Source organism: Rhopalosiphum padi, chromosome 3 (assembly GCF_020882245.1).
Source record: "Rhopalosiphum padi isolate XX-2018 chromosome 3, ASM2088224v1, whole genome shotgun sequence".
Classification (NCBI taxonomy): Eukaryota; Metazoa; Arthropoda; class Insecta; order Hemiptera; family Aphididae; genus Rhopalosiphum; species Rhopalosiphum padi.
Genome location: NC_083599.1, coordinates 15,630,206 through 15,648,422, shown reverse-complemented (window position 1 = coordinate 15,648,422; position 18,217 = coordinate 15,630,206). Strand labels below are relative to the sequence as shown.

The following is an 18,217-nucleotide window of genomic DNA, read 5'->3' as shown; positions in this document are numbered from 1 at the left end:
TTTAAAATTTTTCTTAAAAATAAAAGTTGTGTTATTGATATATTTTATATAGATTTCTCGGAAAATGTGGTATAATTGTAAATTTATAATTTATTTAAGCACTAAAATAAGTTGACTTTGAACTAATTGATGTCTTCAATTAAATATAAAGCTGGATTATACGAGTAACTAAATTAACTACTATTAAAAGTTTAGAAAGTGTGTATATAAAGTATTTACACCGACTATTTTTTTTAAAAATATTTTGACATAAAGTTTATTATGGTTATAATTTCAGTAAAAATCACTTATATAGATATAAATACTGCTTTTTTTTTTACAGGGAATAGAATAATATGGATTATTGCCAAATATATTTCGTAACGCCAGTCCATAAAGTATAGTTTAAAAGTTTATCAGCAGAATTTATTTGCTGAGTTTATTTTTATGCAATTGGAAATATTTAAAATTATAAACTAATAAATAGATAAATGTTCAAAAATAAGACAACAGGTGATAGCCTAATACACAGTCATATCTATGAAGTTAATGTGCAGCGTTATTTATTAGATATTCAAAATTTTTTGTGACGGCTAATGGTCATAAATAAAAAATAGTGTTGTAAGATTTATCCCACTACTTAGTTAATAATTTATTTTTATGATAAAAAAATGTATTTAATCGTGTGCACACTACGTGTATTAAAAAAATATTAACAACAAACATACGATTGTATTATTTAGATTTTAATACAACATTATTTTACTATCCATTATATATACTGCAAAATTAATACCAATCACGTTAAAAGAAAGTTATTTAATATTAAATCTTTAGTCAAATTCAGTGGAATGTTCTACGTGGATGTAATTAGCTTTGAAACTTTAAATTAAACTTTGGTATATTGATCCCTCACTCGTAAACAATATGGCATTTTGAATATTTACCAAAATGTATCGTACTCATTTTACTGTCTTAATATATCGTTATTATCATATCGTTCTTTTATTTTATCCAAAACAAAACATGCAAAATATAATAAAATATATCGTTAAACGTATTACATTCTCATTTATTTTAATGGATATTGTTTGTACCTCAAAATATCACCTAACACTTAATTAATTTCAATACCTACCTATGTCACTATAGTCATTTGAAAATTTTGATCAGACTCGGTATAATTAAATATTTTCCTTATTAGTTGTCACCTTTGATCGTAAATGCTTATTTTCGCTTACATTAAGCACATTATCGGAAAGTTGTCTTCTATTTCTAATTATAATATTCATAATACCACGACTATATTGCGTACTCTATTTATTATGTCTAGAGTATAGAATACACTAATATCACCATTAACGCATGATCATCTGTATTATTAAAATAAAATGATACTTGTTTACAGAAACAGAACAATATTAATTAGGATTTATAATGATTGATGAAGTATATTTATACGCGTAAATATATATAATGTATTAATGGTAAATGCGATATTACAATAATAATAATTATAAAACGATATCGCATAGGTGTTTTTTAATTAATGCACCTATCTAACACTGATTGCGTATACCGATTTGTACGCATACTTATCCCATATAAACATTTAAAATTATAATTTACTAAAAAGTACAGCGGAATATGTCATAAGGTGTAAAACTTAAAGTGATCAAATTTAATATTTTAGTAACTTTAATAATTGCAGCAAATCCTTCATCAAATCAATATATATTTATAACGTTGAGTAAAAATGTTTTTGTCACAATATTTTAAGTAAATTATTATTATATTAATCAATAAATTATACGTGATTTCATCGTTCTCTCGTGTTTAATATAATATTAATATATTTAACATTTCATAGTTGCATAATGTTATTTTCTGGTGTAAAATTTGATATAAAACATAATGAGTATTTAAGGTTCGGTAATTGTTTTAGAAGAAGTATGTCACGAAAAGATACGCCCTTCGAGTTCTATTAAATCAAGTAACATTAAATAAGTCAAAAACCTTTTACGGGAAGGTTAAACTGTGGCAAGTGTTTTAGAATTTATATAACTTGTATAATTACGTTATTTAGTTCATTTTTTTTTTTTTTTGAAAGGTTTGAAAAGTTTCTTAAGAGACTAAGTGTCTCCCCTATATAATTACGCCAATGTTATTTTTTATATAAAACTGTATCGAATTAGATTTTTTTTAATGTTAAGTAAGTATTTCATATCTATTTTTTGCATTACCAAAAAAAAAAAAAACGTTTACCTCTACACTCATATAAGTTCCTAATTGTTTTCTTAATACATTTTTTTTTCATTATATTTATTATTTATATCGTTATACCATAAAACACTGTATTCGAATAAATTATATTTAAACAGCCGTTTCAAATTTGTATATTTTGATTTAAGTTAAGATGGCAGTGATCCACTGGTGCCCAATTCTTGTTGATTGACGTGTCACATAAGTAATACTATATCTTCGTACGATCTTCTATTATAAAAAGACATACAAAAATGATATAACGGCGAAAAATAAAGTTGTCTACAAATTGCTTATGCTATTTTCGTAGATTTATAATTATTTATGAAACTATACAAAAATACGGTATGAACAGTATTATATTTTTCTTCATAAAACACAAAAACCTATAGTAATATAAAACAAAGTTAACGAATTATTCAGTCAATCCTGAGTCAATTTTAAGGCCCGCGAAAATTCAAACTCAAATCGGTTGAATGATAAATCTTCTCTGTTTGTAAATACAATTAAATTTTAATTTAATAAATAAATATATATATATTATATATTATAAATCTATTTTAACTTGGAATGTATTACAGACCTGCAAATTTATGAATTTCACCGCGGACTGAGCATAACTGGTATGAAGGAGTAGCATTCAAAAACGTAGTCGTATTAGGAATAAACAATATAAAAGTAAACGTTAGTAAATTTATTTTGGAATCGGTTTGGTTGCTTGCTTTTAACCAATCGAAGCCCTATACTTAAATCTCTCTGTACAGAGTCTGAGATTTACAATTTGTAAAAGTCAAACGACGTGTACAACGCTAATGATATCTATTTTTCAATTAAATTACTGCCAATTACAATAAAATAAAATAAGAGAAACAAGTTTGCCAATCAATCCAAATTCGAAGATCAAACAAATATAATATAATGACGACTATGGAGTTTATTGACCGGTTTACTGATAATGTACGTATTATATCAACAAAAGTATTTTTCTCTCTAGCAAACGCTAATTAGGTTACGGTGTCGTTACCGAAGCAATCTGCAGGTTATCGGTCGACCCACTTGTGCCGCAGTTACAAAACGTAATCTAACAGTAGTTGCAGTATATTGGCAGAAGTAGTTTTATTTATTTATTATTATTATTATTATTATTTTTTTACTAAACGTTTTAATTTTATTATCCTCTATAGTTGATATAGAGTAGTCTATTAAACTATGTGTATGTAAACATAATAATAATAATAATACACATTGCATGCATGTATAAAATGTATGAAAGTACGCGTAGAGGTACATTATGGTTTATAGAACACCAGGTCGTGGCCTGGCGTTGAATGCCGTCAAATATGTCAAAAGTCTTTAATCCCTTGTCACCCCGTAAAAAATGTAATACTAAATATTAAAATTCTACTCGGTATAGTAATTATTGTTACCGCGTGTGTTTGACAACGAGTGTATTGGTCTCTACACGCCTTTATTCCGACCGAAACTATAGAAGAAAAATATTATACAACACATCATGCACGCGAACGGGAGCGCTGCCGAAGAATCTGTCTCGGAAGTAAAACGCCTAAAGTTTAATTCCAGGAATATGATTCACGGCTTACAAATTATAATTTTGACTTATTTAAGAGTAAGAAAATCAAAAATTGTAAACGCTGCCAGTATACTCGTAAAATAAGATACTTGTTGTTTGAATAACATCAACATAGTCTTACTAAATTAATTTCAACCGATAGCATTTAATTTTAGTTTTAACCTAACCTACTCGCATAAGAAACAAAACATCAGCTGTTTCATTTAAGATTTTAAATATTAGTTGTATACTAAAGGGTATTGGCTTTATACAATAATGTTTTTTTTTTATACATTCAGGAAGTGCTTTAAATACTCTAATTATTTCGAGAATGTAATCTACATTTTTAAATGACATATTATGTTTAATCAAGTAGTCAACTTCACTGAAATTGGTTTTCAAAAAATTTCTCTTTAAAATTAAAAACTTCAACTGTAGTAGAAAAGTGAAATTATTACACATTATTATGTTCAACATTAATTATTATTAAAAAAGAAAAATGTTTTTAAATAATAAAATGGTTTTATTTTATTTTAATTCATCTTCGCAATTAGTGTGTATATATATATTATATGTTTATACTCTTTGAGACTAAATTATTGTTGTAATCTTTTCTACTGTATTTAAGTGGTTATTTTTATTCATTTTATTTTATAGGCCATAATATGTTACAATTTACTAATCAATAAAATATGTATTTATTTATGTTAATATTTTTATACATATTACATACAAGTGCAATATAATAAACATGCAACACTGTGCATAAGTTGCATACTTAGGGAATGTTAAATTTTATATCGTACAAAATATATCTCTTTTTCCGTGCACATTAAGGCCAGTATGTTTCAAAAGTATCTCCTCTCGAGACACTGATATACTCATTATTAACTCGTAAATTGAATTTATCATCAGATTTTCACACGTACATATTCCATGAAATAGTTTTCAATGGTGCCAAAACTATTTTTTGATGGTTCGGCCGTTTAACAACATGTCGTTAACTTTTAATGAACATTCGTGAGTTCTGACATAATGTTGCATTAAAATTGCACTGCTGATTTTATTACCAGTTCGGTACGCCATACATCTCAAATATGTATTTCCTTTATAGCCTATTAAACGACTTCGAGGAGGTTATTTTAAAGAACGCGCAAGTCTATATTTTAGATGTTTATAAAATGGAAAATCTATCGTCGTCACAATGGAATGGGAATGATATTATTATTAAAAATAAAAATAAAATAAAATACAGACATTCGTAGTAACAAATTTAGTTTTCTGATAACGTGAAGAAATATTTCCTATCTTTGGTTGGCGTATTTATTGAATCAATATTTGATATTTATTAGATATTTCTGTGCATTTTATTTTACATGATCAATTATTTCTGCAGATTTACGTTAGAATTAATACGTTTCCTGTGATTTCCGAGATTTAAATACAGATTTACGGTTGATATTATTTTATCGATATTTATTACACTGCAGTAAAATAAACATTCATTAACAATTCAAAGAGTGTGTGGTGTGTATAACATTCTGGCTAAAAAAATACATAGATGTTTTAAAATGTTACATTTAACAAATATACTTATAGCAAATAAATATTGTATTGCAATAAGTAATAACTGAGATCAATAATATATTCACCAACTAGTATTACTAGTTGTCAGTAAATGTCTACACAAAATGTGTTTCAAACGAATAAATATGTTATTTCATATTTTTTTTTTATGTTATTTTATATATTAATACGATTTGGGATGAAACTTAAAGCTATCAGTTTTCAATTAAAAAGAGACAGAAATCAATAGAAATGATTTTTTGTTCTACAAAAAAAAAAAATTGTTCAAAAAATGTACATTGTAATTTGTAAAATTATTTGACCATTATTATTGTTCATTTGTTTATGATAATTATCAGTAATTTTAATGTCTTAATGTTTCGACACAGGAAAACACTATTGAAACAAATTTAATCAAAAACTTGTAATTTAGGTCATTATGATTCGTAATGTTTCACTAAATAAAATATACTAGCGCTTATTAATTGGCATACTTTTTAATAATTTTGAAACAAAAAAATATCAGCACATAAACGTTTTAAACAGTGAAACAAATAACTTTTTTTTTAATTGCGTTACGTTCGTATAGCGACCAACTAAAATATATTTTTAAATATTTGATAGTTTATAGTATATACTCCTATTATTAATTTTCTAAAGTATTTATTTAATTTTAAATTACATTTTTCTCGTCCATTTTTAGTAAATGTACATACCTATATGTACTAACCTATGCACATAAATATTTTTAAGTAAACATTTTTCTACTACTATTTTTTATGGTTATTATGCTCATATAAAATGATTTTTTGTCTGAAACATCTAAAATTGTATTTCTTAACCATTTAAAAAAAATGTGTATCAACGTATTATACGTATTAAATTATTATTATTAAAAATAAATTAAATTCACAATTGAATACAATACACTACTATAGGTCACGTATATTTTTAACAACAATATATTTTACAATTCTTTTGGTCGTATAATGTGCTCTCTTCATAAAAATGCTCACATAAAATACGGGAAAACACCGCTATACGTGTGTGTATTGTAACTTGTAAGCTTTATTTTTTTCCCCAGTTATGAATAGAGGAGTCTTACACACAAGCACAGAGTGCTGATTTGTTACAGTACAATGAATGAGTAAATAAATACAATGAATTACGAATATAAACAAATAAATCGTGTTACGATCGCATGGAAAATGTTCGTACCGTGCGTATTGCATAGGTCGTAATAAAATGTATAGACATTTCTATGAGTATATAATTATATAATATAATATTATCGTTGGTGTCTGGACTGCTTTACATGCCACACAATATTATATAACGCACTTAACAGTTATTGCAGTTATTAACGAAATCGCGCACTATATAATATGATGTCACGATGATGCTACACATTTATCTGAGCCTTAAACGTTCAGAGTCTTAGCACTTGTCTTAAAATCCATAAAAAGTTTTAGTTTAGACATTTTTTTCGCGTTTCTAATAGGTATTATGTTTGTTATAATTTTTGTTTCTGTTTTTGTGTTTCAGAAGAGAAAAAACTTTACCTTCCCACTGACGAATCTACAGAACTGTATTTGTTGGCTTTCTTGAGAGTTTGCAAATTCTACCCAGAGAGTGCATTCAAAAGAGTTAGTTTATTTAATTTGCGTGTACCTACCGACATTGTATACAAAAATATTATTATGCATTATACTAGTATATACTATATACACAGGACCAAACATAATTAACTAATGGATTGGATTTTCCTGTTTGAATATATTAAATTGTGTTTCCTTCAACGAGTTTTATTAAGTACTTTTTTAAAATAATATGGCATGATTTTAAAAACTAATTAAGTGAGTTTTTCTTGAAATCATGTAAAACAACGACGAAGACACCATTTTATATAGTTCAATTTGAAGGACATTCAATATAATATTATTGTACAATTTATTTTCACTTTATGTTTAGGTATACACTAGGTATCAATTTTAACTGGTAATAATGTTTATTGATTGTAAATCATTGTTAAAATCACTTTATATACTGAAATTTATTATTTTATTTGTAAATGTGTGATTTTAATAAAACTAAAATCCCAATTTATTTTATAGGTGAAATTTTTGTACAAATTACGACAGAAAAATCCAAAATATTGCAATGACCTGATACCGAGCTTAGAAAAAAACGTCTTTGAGCAAAATATTCTTACAGTCTTACCATCACGTGATCAACATGGAAGACGAATATTAATCACAGAATGTGGACGTACGTCTATTATTTATAATTATTTTATTATATTTGTTTTAGAAATATATTTTGAACCTTACTGGGAAGTAAAATTATTCACCAATGACCAATGACACATAAATTAAAACGTATAAATGCAAATAAATATGTATGCTGAAGTGACAGAGTTATGTGTCCCTAAAGGCCGTGACTCAGACTAGATAGTTCACTGTGTTCGATATTTCAGTATTTTAAATCAAAAATTAAAAACAATAAATGCATGTCTAATTGCGGTTTCAGTCTCTGAACTAGTCTGTAATTGTCCAGTTACTCACGCCAATTTTATTTCACGGATGAGCTGTATTTACATTTTTAATTTAATAAATAATTATAAAACAATTTTGGAGTTTAAAATTAATTTATCAAATGTATCTGTAAGCAATAATAAATTAAATGTAACTAATAAATTTTGATAACTTTTATTAAAATACAATAGTTAATAATTAAATCAATTATTAAACTTAAGTAGAAATTATATTCGTGTATTATTTAAATATAAAGAATAATAGATATATTACTTAAGAACATAATATTACATGCTGTTTTGCCATTAAATATTCATAAATCTTGTGTAGTAAATTAGCTTTATTTATTTGTTTTTTTGTCAAAATTGTGTTGATATGACAAATTATGGTATTAATTTATATAAGGAATTCATATAAAAAACATAGTTAAAAAAAAGCATGTAGTATGCAGATTAGTGTTGCTAAAATTTTATTTTGTATTTTCCGACAGCAGTGAATGCATTTAAATTAACTAAGTAGGTATTTTACTTATTCTATTTGTTTACCGTGATATGTTATGTTACTCAATCTAATAAGATTTTTTTTATCTGAAATGAATTTATTTTGGATCTTTTTTATATTTCTATAGAGAGGTGGAAAATTAAAAATTGCTCACTGACAGAGATCTTTCGCGGCGTTGAGCTGGTGATAGAAGCGGCCATTCTCGAGCCTAGAACTCAAGTGTCAGGCACTGTGCTATTGGTAGACTTTGCTGGTCTAACTGTGAATCATGTGTGGCAATTCACACCAAACTTCGCTAAAATGGTTTTGGACTGGATACAAGTAAGGACTATATAGTTTAATTCCCATCTCGTTGCACAACTGAGCGCCCGTGATTGTTATTATACGTTAGTGCGTTACAAATTAATTTTAATATAATTTAATCCGTTTTCTAATAGTATGTTGATCGTAATTATTTGCAAAATGTTAATTTTGGTACTGAAATTATTTTGGTTGAAACCCATACATTTATCGTTTCTCATAACTTAAAGTTTTTTTTTTTTTATATAAATGTATACAAAATAAACACATTCAATTTAAAATTAAATATTATTTAAGAATTATTATAAATTTTTATATAAAATTACCTTTATATTTAAATAGTATATTAATAATTATTTGGATTATTAACTTATAACTAACTGCAATGTTGTAAACAAATAGTGATTGATGCTTGTTATTTTTTATAATATATAATAATAATCAAAAACCCGTATTATTATTTAATGAATATGTCGTCGTGACGTGTCAATGGTTTTATTTTTTTGTCCACTTTTCAGGGAAACTTGTTGAGATAAAGTTTCGAACACTTTATTAACCACACTACTCTACTCATTATAACTTAAATTTATAAGTATATAATACTATAAGAGGTAAATACCTATGTAAACTGTGTTAGTGATATTGAAGAATTCGATTAATTAAATACCACAAAACTCGCTAAATTAAAATGTTTGCAAGATTTAAGCTGTTTGTACATAAAACATAATACAATGTAGTGATAAAAATTTAAAAATATTAGTAGAACCACGTCAAGTTTCCAACACGATACATTTATACTTACCAATCATAACCATAAGCATAAAAACTTCTGATTCTTTTTGGGTAAAATAACGAAGCAATTAAAAATAAAACTGTATAAATTGTTTTAGTTCTTTTATTTCGTAATGTAATCTAATAAGACTATAAAATCTAATGGTCCCATTTCATTATGCAAAGCAATGAACGAAAAAAACTCGAACAAATTTTCTCACCACCATAACATTATTTATTCATTTGAGAGTCATGCTGAAGGATATAATCCGTATAATATAATATATTGTTAATTATGCAAAAGCTAAATATAAAAATAACACATGTTTATCAGTACAATTACTGTGAATTATAATTATAGGGCTTATATTTAATAATAATAAATTGAGAAAATGATTATCCTATCATAATGATACATTGTATTATATTATTAACGAAAATCCTAATCGAGATTATAATATTTAAGTAATAACATTTTATTCTAGAATATTGTTGTTCGTGATAATAAAATATATAATTTATCGATTAAAGTTTAAAAAAAAATGGCAGTATAATTTATTTTTTGTAATTACGATAAAATTCTAAATAAAATGCATTCAAAGGCAGTACAAGAAAAAAAAAAATAATAATAATAATAAACATTATTAAATTTGATAACTATGATTTCAATTTACCTACCAATATAGTTTAAATTATATTCTGCAAATGTATTAATAATTACGAGTATACCCCAAACTATTTAGAAAAATGATTTTGTAGTAATATACATTTTTAATATGTTATATATAACATGGATTTTATATTATAAGTTAAAAAATTATATATTTATATATATATAAATTTTGTACGTGTGTTTATAAGCTACATAGGTTTCTTGAGTACTGTAGATATACAGTTTAGTGAAAAAAAAATAATTTAAAAACTAATCTAAACTAAATTGTTAAATATTTATTTTTTTTAAATACTAAGAAAAGTACAAAATAAACATAATGCAATTGGTTGTTTGTACTCAATATTTTTATCATTCAATTATTGACCTTTACTAAGGTGAAATATAAAAGTAAATACCAATAATTTTTGTTTAACAATTTTTAAAACGATTTTTATTCTTCATAATTCTAACAAATTGGGTCCGAATAATAAAAAAATTAATCATTTTTAATTAAATGCTTACTAAGATAGTTAACAGAAATCGCATTATTATTATTGGTAATCATACACTAATAATTATTAATTATGAATTAACTCATATAAGTTGTAGAAATAATGTCGATTTTCACTTAATATATTATATAATTTACTAATTTACTAAATATTGTGTTTCAGTATTCAATGCCAGCAAGACTTAAAGAAGTGCACATCGTAAATCAACCGTACATATTCAACATGGTGTTTGCTATGTTCAAACCATTTATGCAAGAGAAATTGAGAAATCGAGTATGTACAAACAATTTTGAATCATTTGTTGGCAAAAAGAAAGTGTATATATAACTTACCCAAATTATTGCAAAATGTAAATATTTTGGTATATATTAATATTTGTTCATTTAATGAGCAAAAATACGTATTATTTTAGTAAATAATATGTACACAATAAATTATATGTATAAACAAAAATTATACATGTATAAAAAAAATTGACATATCCCACTACATTTTGACATGGTTTTAATACAATGTATTAGCTATGCAGGACGTGCGTATAGTATGTACTAAATTGTAATGATTTCTAGTATAATAATATAACGAGTTAAAATTATTAATTTTAATTTTTCAACTCGTATAACATAAACAAAATAATCGGATTATTAACTAATGAATAATAATGATGATGAGTACCAGTTGTTTTCTTTGTTAAACTCAACTTTAATGAAGATGTACTCGAAATGCATTAAAAACGCCGGGTTCATCTATCTAAATGTAGTTTTCTATTAACATTTTTTTCCAGTTATTAAATATAAAATTAAACAGTGGGTACATATATTATATATTATATATAGTTATACAAAAACGGTTATTAATAGTTAATAAATGTATGCAGAGACATGTAGGTTTATGTATTTTAAATGCAATATTTACAAAGCACTTAAAAAAAAAATATCAAAATATTAATATTTAATTAATACATCAATAACACATTTTAAGTCACAACTATAATAAATAATAAAATATAGCATTACAATAGATGATCTACAATATTTATCGATTTTTTGTTTTATAATCATAAATAGTATTATGAACTATAAAAGTATAATAATATAGTTTTTTAAATATTATTTACACATATAAATAATACATCTACATATACATTCATTTCACGGAAAAATGAATAAATATAAAATATGATGCTATTTTTGCGTGTTTCTGTTTTATTTTACTTTAATTCGTAGTAAAATAAAAGTAATCGATAAATTTATTTTTAAAAAATCAGACATTTTTCGGTGCTTCAATTAATTTCCGGCTTGTCCTTTTTTATTAAAAATCTCTGTATTTACATAGTTATTTATTGTTCAAGATTAACAGCAATTTTTAGCAGCATTTTCTTCTAATAAGTATAACACAAAAAAACAATATGAAATGATACTGTGTTCAAAATAAACCAATATTACGTGGAAAATGTATGCGTAATGTTTTTATTACAAATAATACTATAATTCCCATAAATAAATATGATTATTATTATTTATTTATTTGTTGGTGCAATAATTCAACAAATAGCTACCATAACGCTATAACATCGCATTATACAGTTTGTTACACATTACAATATTTCAATTAAAATTAAATTAGGTATACTTACAATGATAGGTAAAGTTAAATGTGCTTATTTAAAAATTTAAAACGTCGTGGAGACAACCTCGTTGGTCTGAGTATATTACAGTAGACATTTAACTCGAAGTGTTGTGTACCGTTTGCTTTGTGTAAATGACTGAAGAAGCTTACCGATGGGTCCTTTATGTTGTTTTTGATCGATAGTATTTTGAATTTTGGGTTCAGTGCATCATTTTGAAAAAACGTAGAGGATTTGAAATCACACGTAGGACTTTGAACTTTGCACTTGTACTTTATTATTACCTATTTATTTGATATTATATAAGAATTCAGTACTAATGTATTATTGATTGGACAGTGTTTTTAGGATTATATAGCATATTTTTAGATTCAAGATCTTTAAACAGAGGATTTATGTGGTTTGGATTGTAGAAATAACAAAACCATTATGTATGTATTTATTTGATACATACAAAGACTCTTTAGTTATAGATCAAACGGTTTTGGATCGAAAACGTCAAATAATATCAAACCTCTATTTTTTCAGATCTCAAAATTAGATTGAAAAAAAGTTTTTAGATTATAGTAGTTTAAATGGTATAATGAGTGACTGGAATATGCAGTGGAAGAGACAGAAACGATCGTTTAACGAAAAAAGTTTAAAATAGAACAAACAGTTGATCTATAGTCGTTCATAAATATCAGATACATTGCATAGTTGATAAGTTTAGTTCATTAAGAACCAGAAGTTGTTTTTTTTTCGTCTGACGAATAGTGAATAATTTATGTATTGTATGGATTTGATTTCATTTAGTTCTACATCCAACTACTTTTAATATTTTTCAAATACGATAAAATATTAATAAAAGTGCGGAGAAGCAGTGCAAACATAATAATTACTATTTGTTATAGCTTAACCATCAGCAATTTACAAATGAAACTAACGTGTAGAGCGAGTTGATCGGATAGGTATGGAGACAAAAGAAGTTCATAACCTAAGCAGTGAATCTATTGGATTATAATTAACGTGTATTTGAAAATGTAATTTATTTGCTTTTGTGAGTTAGTGGAGTATTTTTGCAATTATTAAGTGTATTCCAGAAACTTTTTTAATTGGAATTTGGATATTGTACATTGGACTTCAGCTAGGAAGAATTGTTTTTTTTTTTGTGAGGGTAGGAAATTAATATTTAACAGGAAATTTTAAAAGGTGTAAAATTGAGTTTAACTTAGTTACTTGTTATCCAAAATAAGAACGGTGTTGCGTTGTAAAAAGTATCAATAAGGCGATAACAAAAATACTGGATTTGTCTTCATCTGAGTACATACACATTTTTCAAGTGTTGTGCAAAGTAGCTTGGTAATATCATATTTTACAAAGAAGTTATTCGTTACAATATTTTACAAAGAACCGTTTCATTTAGCGAGTGAATAGTCGTTACTGCAAAAAAAAAAAAAAAAAAATCAGACACAAAAAATGCGCAAAATATAGAATGAAATACTCTAGTTTTGACAATTGATAAACAACTAATACTCGGATATGTTATTTGTCAAATATACCGTGAGAATTTTAAAGGTTAATAAGTATTACACATGTTAATTAAATAACAAACGATACATGTATTTTTGAAATAGTATTTAAGTACTAGTGAGGTCCCAGGAGCCTCCTTGTGTTGTTATAAAATACCTAATGGAGTTTCAGTTTCCTTCATTATAGTTGCCAGCTTAATACAGTACCTATACTTGCATGTATATAATAGGTATTTACTATATATCTGTATGTGTTTTGAGTACAATATATCAACACAAAAGTCAAGTTTAATTGTGTAATATTTCTATAGAATAAACGAATAAAAGACTTCGAAAAAATATAATATTTATTATATTTATTGTATTCTGTCTATATTTTTTACACATACAGGTATATTTTATCCAACACATATACTTACCTGTTATTTTTCTTATTTCATTTTTGTATGTAATTGTATAATATTATTAACTTTAATCGGTTTGATAAATTTTAAATACAATACAGAACATTTATATTTTTATTTTTGTATTTGTCGTACACATTTTATAGAAGAAAAAATGCTTTCATTTTTAACTCCAATATAATATTTACTGGTAGTAAAGTGTATCTAATTAATATTTTGAAGAGGTCAAAATTAAAAAATAATAATTATAATAATTTTAATAATATTTTCACTTTTTTTTTGAGCGATTTACATATATTTAAAATGTTCTGTAAATTCCGATAAAACATTTTTCGCTTTATAAAAAACTTAAAAATTGAATTAAATTTAGTATGAGTGGAATTCAAAAAAAAAAAAAAAAATCGAGATTAAATTCACAATAATTTACACCTACTTACTGTATAACTGCATTATTGTAATTTATTTCCCCTTTTATTTTTATTCGTAATCTCTATTTCACGTAAAATACAAACCGGTTAATAACAGACCAAAATGTATTAACCATTATTATTTAATTTTAAATAGATACAAGCAATATAATTACTGTTTCTCTATTATTGTCACTCAAAATTTATTCTTTTGTAAATATTTGATTAAAAAAAAAAAAATATGTCCATAAAAATTACGAATCTATGCAAAGTAATTGTTTAATCAACAATACATTTAAACCAAAACGATTAGTAAATTTATTAACTAATATTTTTATATTTATATACTTATATCAGGAATGTAGAATTTTGCACTTCGTTGGTCTTGTACAATAAATAATAAAAATAATCCGTCGATTTCACTAGAAACACAGAACCGATTAACGAGGTTTAATTAAAATTAGCATAATATCATTAAGTAGACTTTTTCTTTGATAAACCTGCATTTTTATATGGATTTATTCTAAATATACTGAAAACGTTTTTGTATAACTAATTTACGTATTTTAACCTTATTATTATTAATTTTCTTTTTTTTTTTTAAGTTTAATTGATATTCAGAGTGTACCATATTAATTTTCTCTTCAGTTATCTAAAATTTGATAAAAAAAAAAAAATTATTAAACTAAATGCGAGAAGGTCCCTTATTTAGTATCGTATTTAAAACATAATAATATTTACCTTATCTGTTTACTTATTGTAGGTACTTACTTTATTCAGATATTTAAGCAATTGACGGTATCGTATACATTATATTATTAAATTAGATACGTATATATGTTATGAGTTAAGTTGAAAATTCGGCATTGTGAACAATGTCTGGTTTCAGTTATTAAAGTTTACATTGTCTGGACACTGTGTTCAATGATATTAAAAGGTAGCAAAGCAGATAAAATAGAAAAAATAAAAAACATTTCATTAAACAGAATAATATTTAATTTCAATAAATGAAACAGTTTTCGTGGAGTAATACGCAAGTGGTTCCCACGACGTCGTCGATTTAACCTGAAAAAAAAATGAAACAATTTATAAAATAAAAATAATAACTTATAGTATATTATGTATAAGTACTGTTATTATGGTTGTATACACTTTGATTTAATATAACACATAATAATAATTTTTTTAATTTTTTCTAACCACTATAATGAATATACCTACTAAGAGTTGCTAAGTCATCCAGAAGTTGTAAGGCTACAGATCGCGGCTTACTCTTACACACGGTACGCGCGATCCCCTCAACATTTTATAATTCCAACAATATTATTACGTATTCATTATTTGATTCAATTTACATGATAATGGATAAAAGACATATCAGAGTCTTAAAATAATAATTTTTATACTGAAAAAATTAATAGGCCTTTATTAATAGTGGCCTATTTGCATACAAACAACTGGTTTTTTAAAATCATTGTTTTAAATGCAAGTTTCGAGAAATTGCAGTATTTCATGATCATTATAAAAATTGTTTCAGATGCTTTTGCATGGTTATGATCACACGTCATTATTAGCACATCTGGATGCCAAATGCTTACCCACAAAATACGGTGGTCTCATGGACATAGAAACCGACCAAGGCATAGATTTATGGAATTTACTGTGTTATTACGAAGACAACTATAAAGGTATGACGTAACAAAAATAATAAATTTTTTCATCCTAACAACTTAAGTGGTCCTTTTTATCTATTTTAGTGACAAATGAATTTGGATACAAAAAGAAGAAATAATATCCACAATATGTTATGAAACTCAGTAGACTAGACTCCTTTTTTTTTTTTTTTTGTTATTTAATATAAATGTAGATTTTAACTATTTTTTATTGGATTATTGACCAAATATAAAAAAATTTAAATGTATTTTTTTTTTTTTTTAATACCTAATATTACGAGTGAATTGGTGTATTTATTATTTTATCGATTTATTCAAATGTATTTATTATAGTATAATAACTTTCAACACAAATTATTGAATTAAATCAAATTATTATTTGATTGATGATTATTTTTTTCGGCTGTGTGAAATATTTATAATCTGATTACATATTATAGTACTTAGTCATACTGCAATAATGTGTAAGAATATCAATTTTGAAATTAAATTGCATTACATTAAAATAATAAAACCCTAAACGTTTTTCTCTTATGAGTTATGTTTCGTTTTTAATACATTTATTTAAGATAATTATCACGACTTAACTTTTATGAAAATAAAATTTTTAATTTTATTCATTTACAATAACTTGTAAGTGTTTATGTATGTCTAACAAAAAAAAAAAATATATACATATATTTGTCTGTTAAATAAAGTAAGTTCGTGACTATTCTCTTCGCAGAATATATGGTACACGATTTGAAGTTCAATAATAATTATTATAATATAGTTGCTAAGATTGTTTGAACTGAACTGAGTATGCATGCACCATGTCACATGTGTCATATAAAAAGTTATCGTGAAAAACTAATATTTATTAACAATTCAATTTAATCGACGTTTAAAAGTGACGTATGTGTTCAGTTTGAACAAATTATTATAATCTCAATAATGAATTATCGTGTAGGTACCTATAAGGGTACATAGCATACGTATAAATATGTTTAAAAACAACTATGTATTGTAATTTTTTATGAACTCATAAATATGTATGAGCAGTGAGTACAAAATATTATTGAAAAACGAATATCCAAATTTTCACACTATAATTACACGTGGAATTAATAATAATTTATGATGATAAAAAAAGGGGGTCCCTTATATTTACATTAATACTCAGATGATATATAATGCATACACATAGACTTTTATGTAGGACCAATGTTTACCGAACATGATAACACGAGTCTTTCCAATGTACCTATATCTACCTTGTGCAACTATTAAATAAATATTGTTTTGAAATAATAAATTTAGCGTACTCTTCTAATTGTGTTTAGATAATTTTTAGGTCAAGCGAATATTATAAAAACTACAGGTATAGTACATATAATCCATCGAAAAACACTATACTTGTGTATTTTAAACCAAATCAAACAAATAATCATAAGTTATATTATAACGTTTTATCTATGTAGATTGCAGGTGTACGCATATTATATATTTACTGTACGGTGACAAATACATCGATCATATATCAAACAAGGGATTAAATTCGATATTTTCGACTATGTGTAAAATACAACAAACATCAATTTAAACAGAATAATAGTCATTGCGATAGTATGTTTATCCACACTCATAATATCTCATGTATGACATAGGATTAAAGGCGCTACGTATTAAAGTTCTTAGTGCATGAAAATACGTGACGAATAACGTATTAGTTTATTCGAATTGCATTGATGTAGATGTGTAATAGTTATGTGTGGATAATAAAACCACACCATCGTGGACACATAAAAAAACCACATTTTAATATCGAATTTACAAGTATTTTTTTTAATTTTTTTTTTTTTTGTTTTTTTAGAGAGTTCTAGTTGGAGAAAAAATTCAATAAACAATCCTGAAAATGAAGATTAATAATTTTATATTATGAAAACGAATATTACAATATTGTTTACGT

The 18,217-nt window shown here is 24.9% G+C and overlaps 1 protein-coding gene across 1 annotated transcript in view; it reads left to right on the top strand.

The window, feature by feature from the left end:
- Nucleotides 1-16,803, top strand: part of LOC132926657 (alpha-tocopherol transfer protein-like) — a 31,963-nt gene extending 15,160 nt beyond the window's left edge. The window contains exons 2-7 of the mRNA XM_060991030.1: nucleotides 6,923-7,023; nucleotides 7,492-7,645; nucleotides 8,540-8,733; nucleotides 10,810-10,920; nucleotides 16,134-16,284; nucleotides 16,354-16,803. Of these exons, the coding sequence (XP_060847013.1) occupies nucleotides 6,923-7,023; nucleotides 7,492-7,645; nucleotides 8,540-8,733; nucleotides 10,810-10,920; nucleotides 16,134-16,284; nucleotides 16,354-16,388 (746 nt within the window). The 3' untranslated portion in view covers nucleotides 16,389-16,803. The remainder of the gene's footprint in view (nucleotides 1-6,922; nucleotides 7,024-7,491; nucleotides 7,646-8,539; nucleotides 8,734-10,809; nucleotides 10,921-16,133; nucleotides 16,285-16,353) is intronic.
- Nucleotides 16,804-18,217: the final 1,414 nt, after the last annotated feature.